The 15,347-nt window shown below is 37.6% G+C and overlaps 1 protein-coding gene across 2 annotated transcripts in view; it reads left to right on the top strand.

Moving 5' to 3' along the window:
* The window catches only part of CPLANE1 (ciliogenesis and planar polarity effector 1), a 133,068-nt gene that overhangs the window by 95,575 nt on the left and 22,146 nt on the right, over nucleotides 1–15,347 (top strand). For both annotated transcript variants that reach the window (XM_044916948.1, XM_044916949.1), the window contains 4 exons: nucleotides 2,696–2,949; nucleotides 6,644–6,728; nucleotides 11,317–11,319; nucleotides 11,439–11,608. In XM_044916948.1, coding sequence (XP_044772883.1) covers nucleotides 2,696–2,949; nucleotides 6,644–6,728; nucleotides 11,317–11,319; nucleotides 11,439–11,608 — 512 coding nt within the window. The remainder of the gene's footprint in view (nucleotides 1–2,695; nucleotides 2,950–6,643; nucleotides 6,729–11,316; nucleotides 11,320–11,438; nucleotides 11,609–15,347) is intronic.

The raw sequence follows: 15,347 nt of genomic DNA on the forward strand, positions 1-15,347 counted from the left end.
TTAAAATGCCAATTTAAAAGGATGTGTTTTATATTTTGAAAATATTCCATCATGGTATTTACATAATACACCTTAAAGATTCAGAACCCAGTTACATAACAGAGTTGAATGGATTTGTATTATAGGAAAAGGCTGGGAGGAGGGACAGGGTCCCTAGGTATTTAAAACAAAAGCAAAGCAAATGATAAATTCCTACTTTTAGTGCTACTTGCTCACCATTTTGAATGACAGTAGTTCCCTATTTTAGAAACTATCTCCAGTAGGAATGCTTTCAGCTATTAATAGCAAGCAGAGTTTTGCTGGCCAGAGAGAATTTTTCAGGGTCAGTGGAGCTCAGTATTTAACCCTCTAGGTGATTTTTCCTATTAGTCAGTGGGAGTGGAACAGATTCTCTAAAGAGAGGGAAGCTAGTTTCATTATGTCTGTAGGCCATTCTGGATTTTGAGCATGTCCAGCTCTTTTGCTGTATTTTCTACTCGAAGTTTGTATACAAAATTCTTTCCTGAGAGTGACTAAGGGAGACACTTTAAGCTGCTGAAAACAGGAAGGATAGATGGTAAAGTACTCTGAGAGTCAAGCTGGAGAAGGTCAGGCCAGGCGTTCCTGACAGGCTCGGTCAGTAGAGCATGTGACTCTTAATCTTGGGGTTGTGAGTTTGAGCCCCATATTGGGTGTAGAGATTACTTAAAAAAAAAAAAAAGGTAAGGCCAAAATGGGTAGTGGAAAGTGGCACAACGGCCATTGCCTGCATTGCAGTTTGCCATTATCCTCTCATGGGAAGCCTCACACTGGCCTGGGGCTGAATCACTTGTTTAGGGATTCACATTTTTCAGAGTATTTTGTTGCATAATTTAGTCTTCACAAAACCTCTGTAAGTTAGATAGGTCAGGCATCATAATCCTCATTTGACCAGCTATTCAATAAACACTAAGTCAGGGGCCAGATATCAGGGCTCAAGAAGAGCGTAATACCAGGCTCTCTGCTGGGTGCTCACCTAGAGGAGGAAAGGAAGGCAGAGAAGCAGAGGGTTACGATACAGCTTGGGAAGTGCTGTCAAGGTGGTCTGGATGAGATTCTTGGGAAATACAGCATCTACTCCATCTCTAGGGGGGACGGAGACGTTTAGGAGAGACACCTCAGTGGAATCTTAAAGGGAAGCAGGACTTAGTGAGACTGAGAGACTAGATTGTGCAGTGACGTGGAGGTTTGATGGAGACTGCAGAGGCTGAGAGAATTAAAGTTTGCTTGGAGGCAGTGGAGTGGTTTTGTTTGTTTAAGACGTAGCAAGAGATGAGCTGGAGAGGGAGACAGAGGAAAGACTGAATGGCATTGTCCTCATACTGAGGCATTTGGATTTTTAAGATGAAGGAATTAGAGAAACACTGAAGAATTTGAGGTGGGAAAGGAACAATATCACGTTTATGTTTTAAAGGATCTGTGTGGAAGGTGAACTAAATAGGGGTAAAATAAATTAGAGATAGAGATGCTATTTGGGGTCCATCTATTGTGAAAGCTTCAGCTAAGCAATGGTAGTAGGAATGGAGGTTTTGGTTGCTAACCATCAATATCTGGTGTTACTTTGGATCTGAAGGAAAGAGAAGAACCTTGAATGACTCTCAGGCCTCTGGCTTAGGAACGTGGGTGAATGATAATGCTACTCACTGAACTGGAGAATCAGGAAGAGGGAGCAAGTTGGAGGGGCAGAGCTAGGAGTTTCAATTGATAGGCTTTTGGGACAACCTAAATGAGATATCCAGGACATAGGTGGATTTAAGGGCTGGAGCACATGATGTCATGTGAATTTGAGAGCCACCTGTGCACCAGTGATACCAGCCAGGGAGAGTGTGTAGAGGGAGACGTGAGCTGGGACGGGCACCCTGGAAGTACTGATGGGTCAGAGGGGTGGGTGGCAGAAGAGAAGAACAAGAAGACAACGAAGAAGGAAGAGCAATAGAGGGAGGAGGAGACCCAGAAGCCGGAAAAATAACACATTTAAAAAAGAAGTGTTTCAAATTTGGGACAAGAATCAATTGAGTTTAAGAGTAGGGAGAATCATTGGCTTTGATATTGGTCTTGGGAGGTTTAATGTTAGCCTGACATCCCATGTAGAGTTGGTGGTGGCCCATAGTGGGCCTAGCTTTTACTGTGTGACACTGTTGGTTTTCAAGTCGAGTTTTAAAAAGTCAAAAATAGGGGCACCTGGGTGGCTCAGTCAGTTAAGTGTCCGACTCTTGATTTCGGCTCAGGTCATGACCTCAGGGTCATGATATCAAGCCCTGCACTGGGCTCTGTCCTCAGTGGGGAGTCTGGTTGAGAGTCTCTCCCTCTGCCCCTCTCCCCACGCTCTCTCTCTCCCCCAAAATAAATAAGCAAATCTTTAAGATAAATAAAAAGTAAAAAATAAGTTGCTTTTTGATGAAGTATGTTTTTGTAGCAGAGGGTAAAAGTAACATTCAAACTGCCTTCTATGTGGAGTTATGTGGTAATAGTAATACTGTTATGTATTCTTATCTCACCACAGACAGCTCTCCGAAGTTGAGAAACTGAAGTGTTATTTCTGGGTGTATTGAAACAGATTTAGAAGGGAATGTTATGTTGACTTAAAATGAGGTCTTCAAAAGAATTAGATCATCAGCATCTACTTCTCCCTTAATTCTAATCTATTCTGTTATTGATTACCTTTATTAATATTTAGATATGCTGAAGCCAGATTTTCGATTCAAAGAACAGAGCTCAAAGTCAGCTGCTGCAGAGGATGATCTGCTGTGGGAGCCGCTGCAGGATGTGTCTGCCGCTCGTCCTGCGCAGAGCTCTGCAGCTCGCCGGCTCGAGCATCTCACCTCTAAGCTTCAGGAAATTGATGCACAGATGTTAGCAATACAGAACATTGCTGAAAACATAGAGCAGGATTGCCCCAGACACAAAATGCTAGATCCACATTGTGATAAGGTAGACTGTCTTTATTTTAGCTGTTTGTTACTGAGTTATTAGATTTGTAATGTGATGTAATTTTAGACATTTGATTTTTCAAAATAATGGGAATTTTTTATTTTATTATTATTTTTTAAGCTAGGGTTTCTCAACCTCAGCATTATTGATATTTGGGCCAGATAATTCTTTGTTGTGGAAGACTGTCATGTGCGTTGTAGGATGTTTGGTAGCATCCCTGAATTTCACTTGCTAGCTTTGCTGTAATAATAAAAAAATGTGTTCAGACATGGCTAAATGTTCTCTGGGGGACAAAATCGCCCCCAGTTGACAACCACTGCCTTAAACTTCTAAGATGTGAACCAATGCTTCCTACCAGGAAAAGAAATATATCGAATTACAAAACAAGAATGTGGTTTTAAATGAACCCTGCTCATAATGGAGTATCATTTTCTGCAGCAGGATTTTTTTAACTTTATAAAGATACTGTTGTCTTTATATTTGGAATTCTCAGTTTCTTTTAAACATTTGATACAACAGGAATGTGGTCCTTAGAACGTTTTCTGTATCTTTAAAAAATACCCATAAGACAGAGATTATTTATGTGTATTGGCATATCATGGTAGTTAGACAAATAGGAAGTCTCAAACATGAATTAATTATTTTGCACAAACCTGTTTTTTTTAGGAAGTAAAATTGACATAAAATAAAGATTAAGGAACAAAATAGTAAAAATATTTTGAATGTGTTAAAGCCTTGTATTGGGAAATGCAAATTGGTCTGCAGGATAAAAATTTTATCATTGACTTACCTAACAAATACTCTAGGTTGCTAGCAGGTTGACATTTTAAAAGATGTGTTTATTAGGTTTATGGTATTTCTTTAATTCAAACATTTAGCACATATTAAAAAGTTAAGATTAAACTTATGTGAAACATGAGGTAGGACTACTGTTAAGTAATAATATTATGATGTTTATTTGGTTGTTTTCCTTTTTGTTTTTTTAACCCACACTTAGATCTAGCACTTCACAATGAGTGTTAAGTGTTAGAGTCATCTTTGGAACTCCTTATTCTAAGGAATCACTTTCCAAAATGGCCTTATGTTTTAGTATATTAAGCATATCTACAGCCAAATATGTTATGTACACTTGAATCTAGTCTTGATCCTGGCGTGCTCCAGAGTCCAAGAATCGTTTCTTCATCAATAAACATTTATCAATCTTCTTCTACCTGCTGGGCCCTTTGCTAAGTTCTGGGAATAGAAAGATAAATAAGGCATACATAGTCACTACTCTCAAGCAGCTTAGAATCTAACAAAAGAAGATAGATGTATACACCAGTAAGTACATGTGAACAGGGTTGGTGAGAACACCACAGGTACACATGACCTGTTGTGGCTGGACAGGTAAGTAAGTGAAGCTGTGGCATCAGAGATGGCTTTGTAGAGGTAACTCTGGAGTTGGTAATGAATCGATATTCACGAGTTAGATAAGGAAGGGCTGATGAAACACCGTGAGGTGGAGGTTGATGGTACTGGGCTTTAAGACATCTGGCAGGAGAGGAAGGTAGGTGTGTGGATAAGGAATGATGGGAAGTATCGTTTGCCATGTCAAGTGGTTAGGATTTTGTCCTATACTATAAATAGGCAGGAGGGAACCACTGAAGAATTTTAAGCAGTGAAATGATGTGATCAGACACTCTGGCAGCAGTGTGGAGGGCAGATTGGAGAGAATAGGCTGAGAACAGGGAGATCAGGTGGGTCACAGTGGTTCGAAACTTGCTGCTCATTGGAGTCATCTTGGGAACTTGTTAGAAATGCAGACTTGTGGGCTCATACCCCTGAGATTCTGATTTTAAGTAATTCTGGGGTGGAACCCAGGAATTTGTGTAATTAATAAGCTTCATGAATGATTCTTATGCAGCTAGCTCTATACTGGGCTTACTGATTGATGTTTGGGACCCACTGAGTACCAAGCCAAGAAGTAATGATAACCTGAACTTAAGCATTGGGGATGGAGAAGGATGTAGCAGGACTCAGAGGGTATTGGGCTATGGGAAGGTGAAGAAGAATAGATTCACAGTAGTATCCAGATTTCGAGCCTGGGTGAATGGGGGAGTCATTTTCCACAGTAGGGAAGAAGTCTGTGTGTTTTGGGGGAAGAGAGGCACAGTGATTTCAGTCAGGAACATCGTAAATTTGAAGTGTTGTGAGATTAGTAGGCAGTTGGATATATGCTTCTGGGGCTTAGGAGCTAGATTTGGGTTGATGGTACAGATTTTAGAGTCCTTAAGAGGAAGTTAAAATCATAACAGGGCACTCACCCAGAGAGAATACACTGAATGAGGAGAAAAAGAGGGTAAAGGACAGAATTATGTGGGTGCATGAACTTTTAAAGATGATTCAACAACAAAGCATGAGAAGGAGCATTCTAAGGTAGTTAAGAGATTCAGGAGAAAGCAAACCAAAGGAAGAGGCTCAAGAAGGAATTTCCACAGATCTGGATCTATTAGATAAAAGGACAGCTGTGCATGTCATGATCTTTTTCAAAAATATACATGCCAGCCCTACTGAATCTGGGGTGGTAGGCTGGGGACAGAGGAGGGGACAGTGGCTTGGCAGGGGGGAGGGTGTAGATCACACACATGTATTTTGAAGAAGTTCCTAAAAATTCTGTTACGGCGCCCCTCTCAGCCCCAGTCTTTAAATGCTGGAGGACAGGGACCGTGTCTTTTGCTTGGTAACATGGCAAGCATTCAATACATGTTTATTTAATGGTTGTCTTTGCTCTCTCAGTTTTGGATTCTGACAGTAATAAAATCACATCTGTATAATAAAGACTTATCACCAGAACAGTTGTTAATAATGGTAGTGCAAGCCTGGGAGACAATTTCAAAGGAAGTTTCCCAAAGGAAGGTGGATCAAACTCCATAAGTATTTAGTTTGCTAAGGTGACTACTTCGAAGGAACTAACACTAATTTAAATGAGAGATTTTGGGATATTGTTTTAAAATGTTCTCATCCTATTATAATGCACACATAGATACACAGATTGTGACTTGTTTATTTTAATTAAGAGAACAGACTTCAAGCCTGGAAGAGACAGAGGGATACTTGTGGACAAGCACTGACTACGGGCTTTGAAGACCTCGGTTCAAATCCATGTCTTGCCACTAAGAAAGTCACTGAATTTCTCTGGGCCCTGTTCTCACATTTTTAAAATGAAAGGTTTTGTCTAAATGGTAGCTAATGTTCCTCCCCAGTCTAAAATTATCTGATGTTGTTTTCCTTATGATGTCTAAAAAGGTTAAATCATTTAGACTACAAATAAGTAAAAATTTCCTTCTCTTCACCCATCCCCACATTTAGCTCTTATTAGATTTAATCCCATTTCTTTCACTTGTTACCCTAATATTTAAAAGGTACATAAGATTATTTAACAATATTGTGAAATTATCAAGCTATAAAATTCTTTTTTTTTTTTTTTTTAAATTTTATTTGACAGAGAGAGAGACAGCGAGAGCAGGAACACAAGCAGGGGGAGAAGGAGAGGGAGAAGCAGGCATCCCAGCTAGCAGGGAGCCTGATGTGGGACTCGATCCCAGGACCCTGGGATCATGACCTGAGCTGAAGGCAGACGCTTAACGATTGAGCCACCCAGGCACCCCTCAAACTATAAAATTCTTAAGTTATTTTGTTGTGTATTTTTCTACAGGTTGAACCTGAAGATCACATTGAATTGTCTTCTGGTCCTGAATCTGAAAAACCATTGGCTTCAAAAGCCATTGGCATTTCCGAAGGTGTGTGTGTGTATGTAGTGGGGAGTTGGTGGGGGGGCTGAAGCCTTGCTTTGAAAGAATAAGCATTGCCCTTTGGGAGCTAGAGAACTAGGAATAGTTTTCATTTGTGAGCCCAAGCCCGCAGTCCCCTGATTTAGATTAGGATTATTCTTGTGATAATGTGATTGGCTCCCACCCAGGCCATTGTTTTCCTGAGAAGCCAATGCCATAGCCTCCTAGAATGGGGAGCGTTCAGCCACACACTTGCTGAGGGTTGCACAAAGCATGGTGCTGAGGTTGCTGTTTGTCCCTGGTCAACTGCAGAATTGGGATTTGAGGTTCTGGTTATATGGCCAGGCAGTGGTGAAATAGTATATGTTTGAATTTCTTATTGAAAGAATGAAATTAGGGTAGTTACTTAAAATTTCTACTGTATCCATAGTTGTTTATCCCTACATTCTCTTTCATTCAGTCTTGTCAGCAATTTAATGTGGTTTTCTTTTCTTTTTCTTTTTTAAACAGGCTTTGGTTTGATTCTGTTGTTTAATTTTCTTTTTCATAAATTTCTACCCCTTAGCTTTACTATTTCTTCGGTTTTTGAGGGCTTAACCTGTTGGCTTTTTCCTAACTTCATTCTTTCTTTTTTTCTAATATATGTATTTGAAGCTGAATATGTCCCTGCAAGGACCCAGACAAGAGCGCTGATATGCATCATGTTTTGGTGTTGTTTTGATCTAGATAGTTTGTAATTTGTATTAAGATGTCTTTTAGCTCATAAAAGGGATATTTAGCTTCCCAGTATTATGGGGTTTGGGCTATATTTTTATTCATCTATTCATTGCATTATGATTAGATAAGTGTATGATAATGGCAATTCTTAGATATTTGTTAAAATTTCCTTTGTGGCCTGGGATGTATAGTCAGTTTTGGTAAATGTTTACTTGAAAAGAATATGCATTTACTGTTGGTTTATGTAGGATGTGTGTGTGTATACACGTACATAAGGTGTGTGTGTATGTTTGGTCAGGCTTTTAAATTGTATATTTATACATATATATATGTTTAATCAAACTTTTAAATTGTCCAGATTTTCTGTATGCTTTCTGATTTTTTAGTTTGCTTGCTCAGAAGCATGCATTAAAAATTGCCCACAGTGATAGTGGAATTTCTCCTTGTGATTCTGTTAAATGTTGCATTATATAGTTGAAGCTATGTTATAAAATGATTATGTTCATTATTGTTATATTTTTGGTTGAATTTTGCCCCTTTTCTCATTAATGACCCTCTTTATCCCCAGTAATGTTTTTAGACTCGACTTTATCCACTATTAACATTTCCCTGCTGTATCTTTTTTGATACATTTAATTTTTAAAAAATTTATCATGGACAATTTCAGTAGAAGACAGAATAGTATAATTAACCTTCATGTACCCTATATCCAACTTTAACAGTTATCAACTCATGGTCAGTCCTCTTTTATGTATACACCCACTTACTCCTCCCACCTTTTCCTGGATGATTTTGAAGCAAATCCCAGATAGCATATTATCTACCTATAAATATTTTGTAAATATGTCTAAAAGATAAGGTTTCTTTTTTTCAAACACAGGCATAATAATATTATTGCTCCTTTTAAAAAATTAATATTGTCATATATCTAATCAGTGTTTCAGTGTTGTCAGCTATCTCATTTTATAAAAATAGCTTATTTTTTTATTCTAGTTGGAATCCAAGTGAAGTCCATACATGGCAGTCGTTTGATGGCTTATAAGTCTCTTTTAACTTCCTGGTGCCTTCTCTCTCTTTTCCCCCTTGCAATTGATTTGTTGAAGAAACATAGATGTTTGTCCTGAAGTGTTTTTCAGAGTCTGGATTTTGCTAATTGATTCTCTGTGGGGTCATTTAACATGTTTCTCTCGTATTTTCCGTAAGTTAGATATTCCTTTATTTTCAAGTTGAGTGATGATGATGTAGTTGTGTCCAGCATATAAACAGATTTCATTTTTTTTTAAAGATTTTTATTTATTCATGAGAGACAGAGAGAGAGAGAGAGAGAGAGGCAGAGGGAGAAGCAGGCTCCCAAGGAGCAGAGAGCCCGATGCAGGACTCGATCCCAGGACCCTGAGATCATGACCTGAGCCGAAGGCAGACGCTCAACCATCTGAGCCACCCAGGCGCCCTAGATTTCATTTTTAAAAGTAGTTAATTTATGTGTCTTCATCATCAAATATAATTATATTATGTATATTGTGATTACTGATATATTTGTGCTTATTTCTATAATCTTATTTTGTGCTTTCTATTTACTATGTATTTTTTTCTTTTTGAGCTGCTTTCTTTCCTTCTGTTGGATTGGGTTTTCTGTATTCTCTCTTTTCCTCTCTGTTGGTTCAGATAAGTGTATGATAATGGCAATTCTTAGATACTTGTTAAAATTTCCTTTGTGGCCTGGGATATATAGTCAGTTTTGGTAAATTTTATGGACAAATTACACATTCTGGGGCACCTGGCTGGCTCAGTTGGTGGAGTATGTGACTCTTCATCTCAATGTCCTGAGATCGAGCCCCACCTTGGGTGTGGAGAGTACAGAAATTACACATTCTCTTTTTAATCTCTTAGTGATTATTCTTGAATGTTCAATATTCATAGTTGAATTAAAATTTAAGGCAAATATATTTACCTCCTAAACAATATAAAGACTTTAGAGCTTTTAACATTGATCTGCTCCCTCCCTCCCTCCCTCCCTCCCATCTATACTTATTTTATATTTTTGATACAAGTGTGTCTCGGTGTATATACTTTTATTTTTATGTATTTTTTAAGAGCTTTTTTTTTTCACTTGCGGAGGGGGGGGAACAGGAAAGGGAGACAGAGAATCCAGATGCAGGTCTCCATCTTACACCCCTGAGATCACGGCCTGAGCCGAAATCAAGAGTCGGACACTCAACTGACTGAGCCACGCAGGTGTCCTCAGTGTGTATATTTTTAAAAGTTATTCTAAATGAGAGTTGGAATGATTATTTAATTTTCAGTTTTAATGTTGGTTATTTTTCATCCATTTTCTTTTAGAATATTGCTTCCTCCCCATTCTTTCTGTTCTGTTTTCTAAAACACCTATTAGAGCTATGTTGGGGGTGCCTGGGTGGCTCAGTCGTTAAGCGCCTGCCTTCAGCTCAGGTCATGATTCCAGGGTCCTGGGATCGAGTCCCACATCAGGCTCCTTGCTCAGCAGGGAGCCTGCTTCTCCCTCTCCCATTCCCCCTGCTTGTGTTCCCTCTCTTACTGTGTGTCTCTCTGTCAAATAAGTAAATAAAATCTTAAAAAAAAAAAAAAAGAGCTATGTTGGACCTTCTCACTTTATTCCCTGTCTCTTAACTGTTAATTGCCACCTTTTTATCTCTCAATGATGTTCTTAGGATGATGTCCTCAGATCTGCCTTTTAGTTTACTAATTTTCTCTTCTGCTATATCTTTGTTATAGGATTTAATTTTTTTACTGTATTCTTAATGTCTAAGTTTTATTTCTTTTTCAAATCTATTTGCTGGATGTACTGTCCTGTTCTTTTTTTATGGTTTCTATGTCTTCTTTTATCTATTTAATGATTTTAGTAATATTTTATGCCCTTTCAGATTGTTTTACTTCATGTGTGTATATTTTCAATTGTCAGATCTGCATGCTCTCTTTTATGGTGGTTTCTTTGTGCAATTTGTAATTTTGTAATTTTTAATTTGTAATTCCCCTAATCTTTAGGGGAGTTCTGCTGGGTTGTATATGTTTGCCTTTGATGTGGTTTTGTATTTGCTTCTTGGGATCTACTGAAGTAGAAAAATTTGGGGGACAAGTTTTTATATACATTTCTTGGCTTGTAGTTGCTGTAGTACATAGATAGTATAAATTCAGATCCCATACCTGTTTGTGGCATGACAGAGGTTTTGTTTTGTTTTTTTAATTATGTTAATCACCATACATTACATCATTGGTTTTTGATGTAGTGTTCCATGATTCATTGTTTGTGTATAACACCCAGTGCTCCATGCAGTATGTGCCCTCTTTAATACCCACCACTGGGCTAACCCCACCCCCCCACCCCCACCCAGAACCCTCAGTTTGTTTCTCAGAGTCCATAGTCTCTCATGGTTTGTGACAGAGGTTTTTATTTCTCAGAGTTGACTCGTTTTTCTCCCATCTGCTATTCAGGCAGATAGAAAACTTCTTTGCTGCTTCTCCAGGGTTTTTATCCTTATTTTATGGACAAAGCTATCCTTCAGTGCTCTGGGTCATATGAAGGTAGCTTAGTTCTCTCTACTGCAGATGGCAGAAACCACATCTCCTTTCTGTATGGACTCTCCCAGCATCATTGCCCATATATTGCCCAGCTTTGATTCCTTTTTCTTTCTGGCACTGGGGGATTTCTTTATTTATAGGGCTTGGTTGCATATTAATCTATTTTTTTTAATTTAGCATTTCTTCTGTGTTTCTATAACAGGGTATGAACCTGTCTACTTTAGCTCAGTCTGCCATGTTTTCTGAAACTGATAATAAATTTAATAGTTTTTTTACTATGAGGGAGATTAAATTTTAAATATCATATTATTTCATTATACAGTAGAAAGTTATCAAAATAATATGTGTAAACTTCTGATATATCTGTTGCCATGTGAAAGTGTTAACTAAGTGTTAATATCTTTTTCCCCATGTGTTTTTTTCCTCTACTATTTTACTTTGGATTAGTATGTTTCCTGACTCATATGAATAAGGAGGCTCAAAGTGACAAAGAGGAGACTTCAGAAGCTGAATTTTCAGTAACAGAAACTGATTCTAGTCAAAAAACCTGTGTGTTTCCTTCTGCTGATTCGGCTCTCAGCCTCTTCAGTGACCAGAATACAACTTCTCCTGGTATTGTTCTTCACTTTTTTCATTTATACTCTTGTTTTCCAGTATACTGTTACTGAAGAGTATTTTATTGGGAACACAGTTGTGAAGGATTTGTGAAGGCATTTTGCAATATTTATACATTTCAGGGGAGGGAAGTTAAAGATTGTGCCATTTACTTGAACTTGATTGTCATCTTCCTAAGATCTATTGCAAGCATGTATCATTATCTCCAATAAGATATACGATTAGATATCTCCCAAGTTATTTTGCTAACTTATTAATGTTAGATATATAGCAACTGGACTTACTATACTATCTGATTTTTATAAAACTTGAGAAATTCAGACTCACCCAATATTGAGAACCTGGAGTTTTAATTATGAAAACAAAACAACAGCTGTAGTTTCTGGAGACTGCCGCGTCCCAGATAAGGCTGCTCTATGTGCACTGAGCCTGGTGTGAGCCTAACCTGCGAAGTGGATGCCATTATTAGCCCCATTGTACAGTTGAGAATATTGAGACTTAGACAAGTTTAGTGCCACTTTTCATTCTGTTTCATTTGGAGTTGGCAATTAAAAATGCTCTTCTCTAGTCCTAACGAACACATTTTGTCATATGAATAATAGGTTATACTAAATACAACACTTGGACTACTGACAGTGGCTTTGAAATATTTTTTTTCTCTCAGCTATTGATGGTCAAAAATGATGAATTTACTAAGTGTTTATAGTAAGTTTTATTATTATTAAAGTAGCATAAGCAGTAAAAAATGCTATTTTTAAATGGCATAGTGGTTATTAAAAGAAAAGCTATTAAGAAGCTGCCTTTAAGTCTTATAATTTTTTTCTCTAAGTTCTTCCTAGATTCCATTTGTATTTCGGTCATCATCCTATGGGGTTGATCATTTCCACTTTACAGAGTTATGAAGATTGAATGTTGTATGTAAAGCACCTAGCTGAGAACCTGTTTGATTCCTGTAGGTCCTCAGTCATTTGTAGCTTTCGTCTTGACTCTTACGGAGGAGAGTTGACAGACGAGGTTAAAGAGGTGGTAGAGGGTATCTGAGAAGTGTACACTCCATTTTATATCAGGGCATCATTGGAGAATTCTGAGCAGAGAAGTGGAATGAGGACGTTTTGAAGACTAGAATGGAGGATAGATCATTTAGTGAGCTGTTACCTTCATCTGACTTTGGAATAATAAGGGCCTGGACAGTGTTGTGGGAAAGCAGGAGACATTCTGAAGGCAGCTCATGTTACCCACTGACTAAGCGGATAAAAGAGGAGGAGAAGGAGAAACTGAATAGCGATTTTGTGTTGTCAGACTGTAGGAGCGAGGATATCCTAGCTCTGATGTCAGACTCTAGAGTACCCTAAGACCAAATGTAACATAAGGTGATGTTGGGTATATAAATGGCCATATTTAGGACCCAGTTTTTGACAGCAAGTGGAACTTGATGAGAGGTTTATGCTTGAAAAACAGATGTAAGAGCCTTTTACCTAATTATATGGTCAACACTTGGTGCATCTGTTCTCAGCAAGAAGTATGGAAAAAGGGAAAAAACCAAAGAGCAGCTTGTGAAACGATACCGTTGAGAGAGCACGGGAGGCCTCCTCAGGAGGGAGATGGACAAGCAGACTCCGGTAAAGGGGCTTGAGGGTAAAGTGAGTGGCTCACAGTTGCACAAGCTACCAGAAGGTCAAGAATAAAGACTGAATTTGTTAAGGACCTCAGGGACTTTCAGGTAATATCCAGAGTAGAAGGCTGTTTGGGGACAAAGACAGGCTCAAGAATCTGTACGTATAGACTACTTAACAGTTCTGATGGTAAAAGGAAGTAGAAAAATAAGAGAAATGAAGTCAAAGATCATTTCAGGATGGAGACAGAGATGAACTCTTTAATGTTTAAAGGAAGAAGAAAACAAAGGAGTAGGAAAAGTGAGATTGAAAGTATACATTCAAAATTGTAATAGCTTCTTAAATTAGGATGCAAGAGAAGAAAAGAAAAATGTGAATAAATGTCATAACACATACAAAGATGGATAATTAAAATGTTTTTCTCTAGCATTCAATGTTTAATGTAAATTAAAAAGGAAACCAAATTACTATTTTTTAGAGTGCAGGATTTAGATGCCTAATGGGTGTTTCCTTTTCCAAAGTTGGCATCTTAGAAAGGTGGATAGTCATTCCCTTACTTCTAGTGCTCAAAAAAAGCTCAGATTTCCTCTTTTGAAATTGACTTCCATTTCTTAGCACATTCTTGTGAATGTTCTTAACAGTGGCAAATAATTTATTCACTGAGGATGGATTTAATTTTGGGTAACAGCCACAAGATTTCCAGAGGCATTTCTGATAAGTGGAGTCGATAATAAGGCTGAGTGTCACTGTTTGGAATTAAAAAAAAAAAAAAAAAGGAATTGTGATTTTCAAGGAATAAAGTTGATCTATTGTGTTCAGTAAATTGTGAAGGCAGTCCCCAAAGGAAGAGTTCCAAAAATGGTTTGAAAATGAAGTAAGGATCAAATCTTCCTGTGTAACTACTGTTAAAGTTATTTATTTGGATATAATACTTTTCTGCCCTTTGATAAAAGGAATCAGAAAGAAATTTTATTTCACAGCAGGCAGACCTTTTATATCTGATTACTCTATAACCCACATCATTACCATTTTTTTTTCTTTTAGTAATTGAGGATTTTCTTAATAGTTAAATCTAAGGGGTGCCTGGCTGGCTCAATTGGTAGAGCATGCGACTCTTGATCTCATGGTTGTGGGTTCGAGCTCCATGTTGGGTGTGGAGATTACTTAAAAATAAAAAAACATCTTTAAAAAATAGTTAAATTTAATTAATTGCTATTAAAACCTCACAAATGCCCCAACTCTGAGAACAAAGATAATGTAAAATCCTTGATTTGAAGATTAATAAATTAAAACAATGTGCTTAGGAAAGCAAAATTAATAGTAAAGACACGTGGATGTATAAGTCTTGGGGCAGGGTAGATTTGTCTAAGAAAGTCTTAACAAGGAGATGTTTTTGAGATCAGTTTCCCCTGTAGTAACTCAATTCTCTTTGAGGATTAAACATATCAAAAATTGAGTAGATTAGGTATTTTACTTTAAAGACATGTAGTTAATATTGGACAAGGTTTAAAAATTATTCTTTGGGTGCTGTTCTTCCAAGTAATGGCTTCTTGGAATTACATTAGATATTTTCCCAAATGTATTACTTTTAGACCATCAGAGCATTTTTGTTTTGTTGTTGTTGTTGTTTTAGTAAATCACACTTCTGTATTTTAAACTGTGTACTAAGCAAAGAAGGATTGTACTTCCTAAAGTATTCAGAGTACTCTGAATGAAGAGTAATAATCTGAAAATGCGGAGTATTCACTACCAAATAGCATATTTAAGAGGAGGATAAATAGGTTACACATATATATCTTTAAACCTATTTGGAGGTTTAAAAATATTTTAATTTTACTTTTATTTATCTATTTTTTAAAGATTTTATTTATTTATTTATCAGAGAGAGATAGAGAGCACAAGCAGGGAGGAGAGGGAGAAGCAGGCTTCCCGCTGAGCAGGGAGCCCGATGCGGGACTCGATCCCAGGACCCTGGGATCATGACCTGAGCCGAAGGCAGACGCTTAACGACTGAGCCACCCAGGCATCCCTAAAAATATTTTAATTTCTGGTTATATAATTTCCAAATCAGGTTAATAGATGGAAGTAGAAAAAATTATTGACCCCCAATTTTTAGTAATAATGTTTC

Source organism: Neomonachus schauinslandi, chromosome 7 (assembly GCF_002201575.2).
Source record: "Neomonachus schauinslandi chromosome 7, ASM220157v2, whole genome shotgun sequence".
Taxonomy (NCBI): domain Eukaryota; kingdom Metazoa; phylum Chordata; class Mammalia; order Carnivora; family Phocidae; genus Neomonachus; species Neomonachus schauinslandi.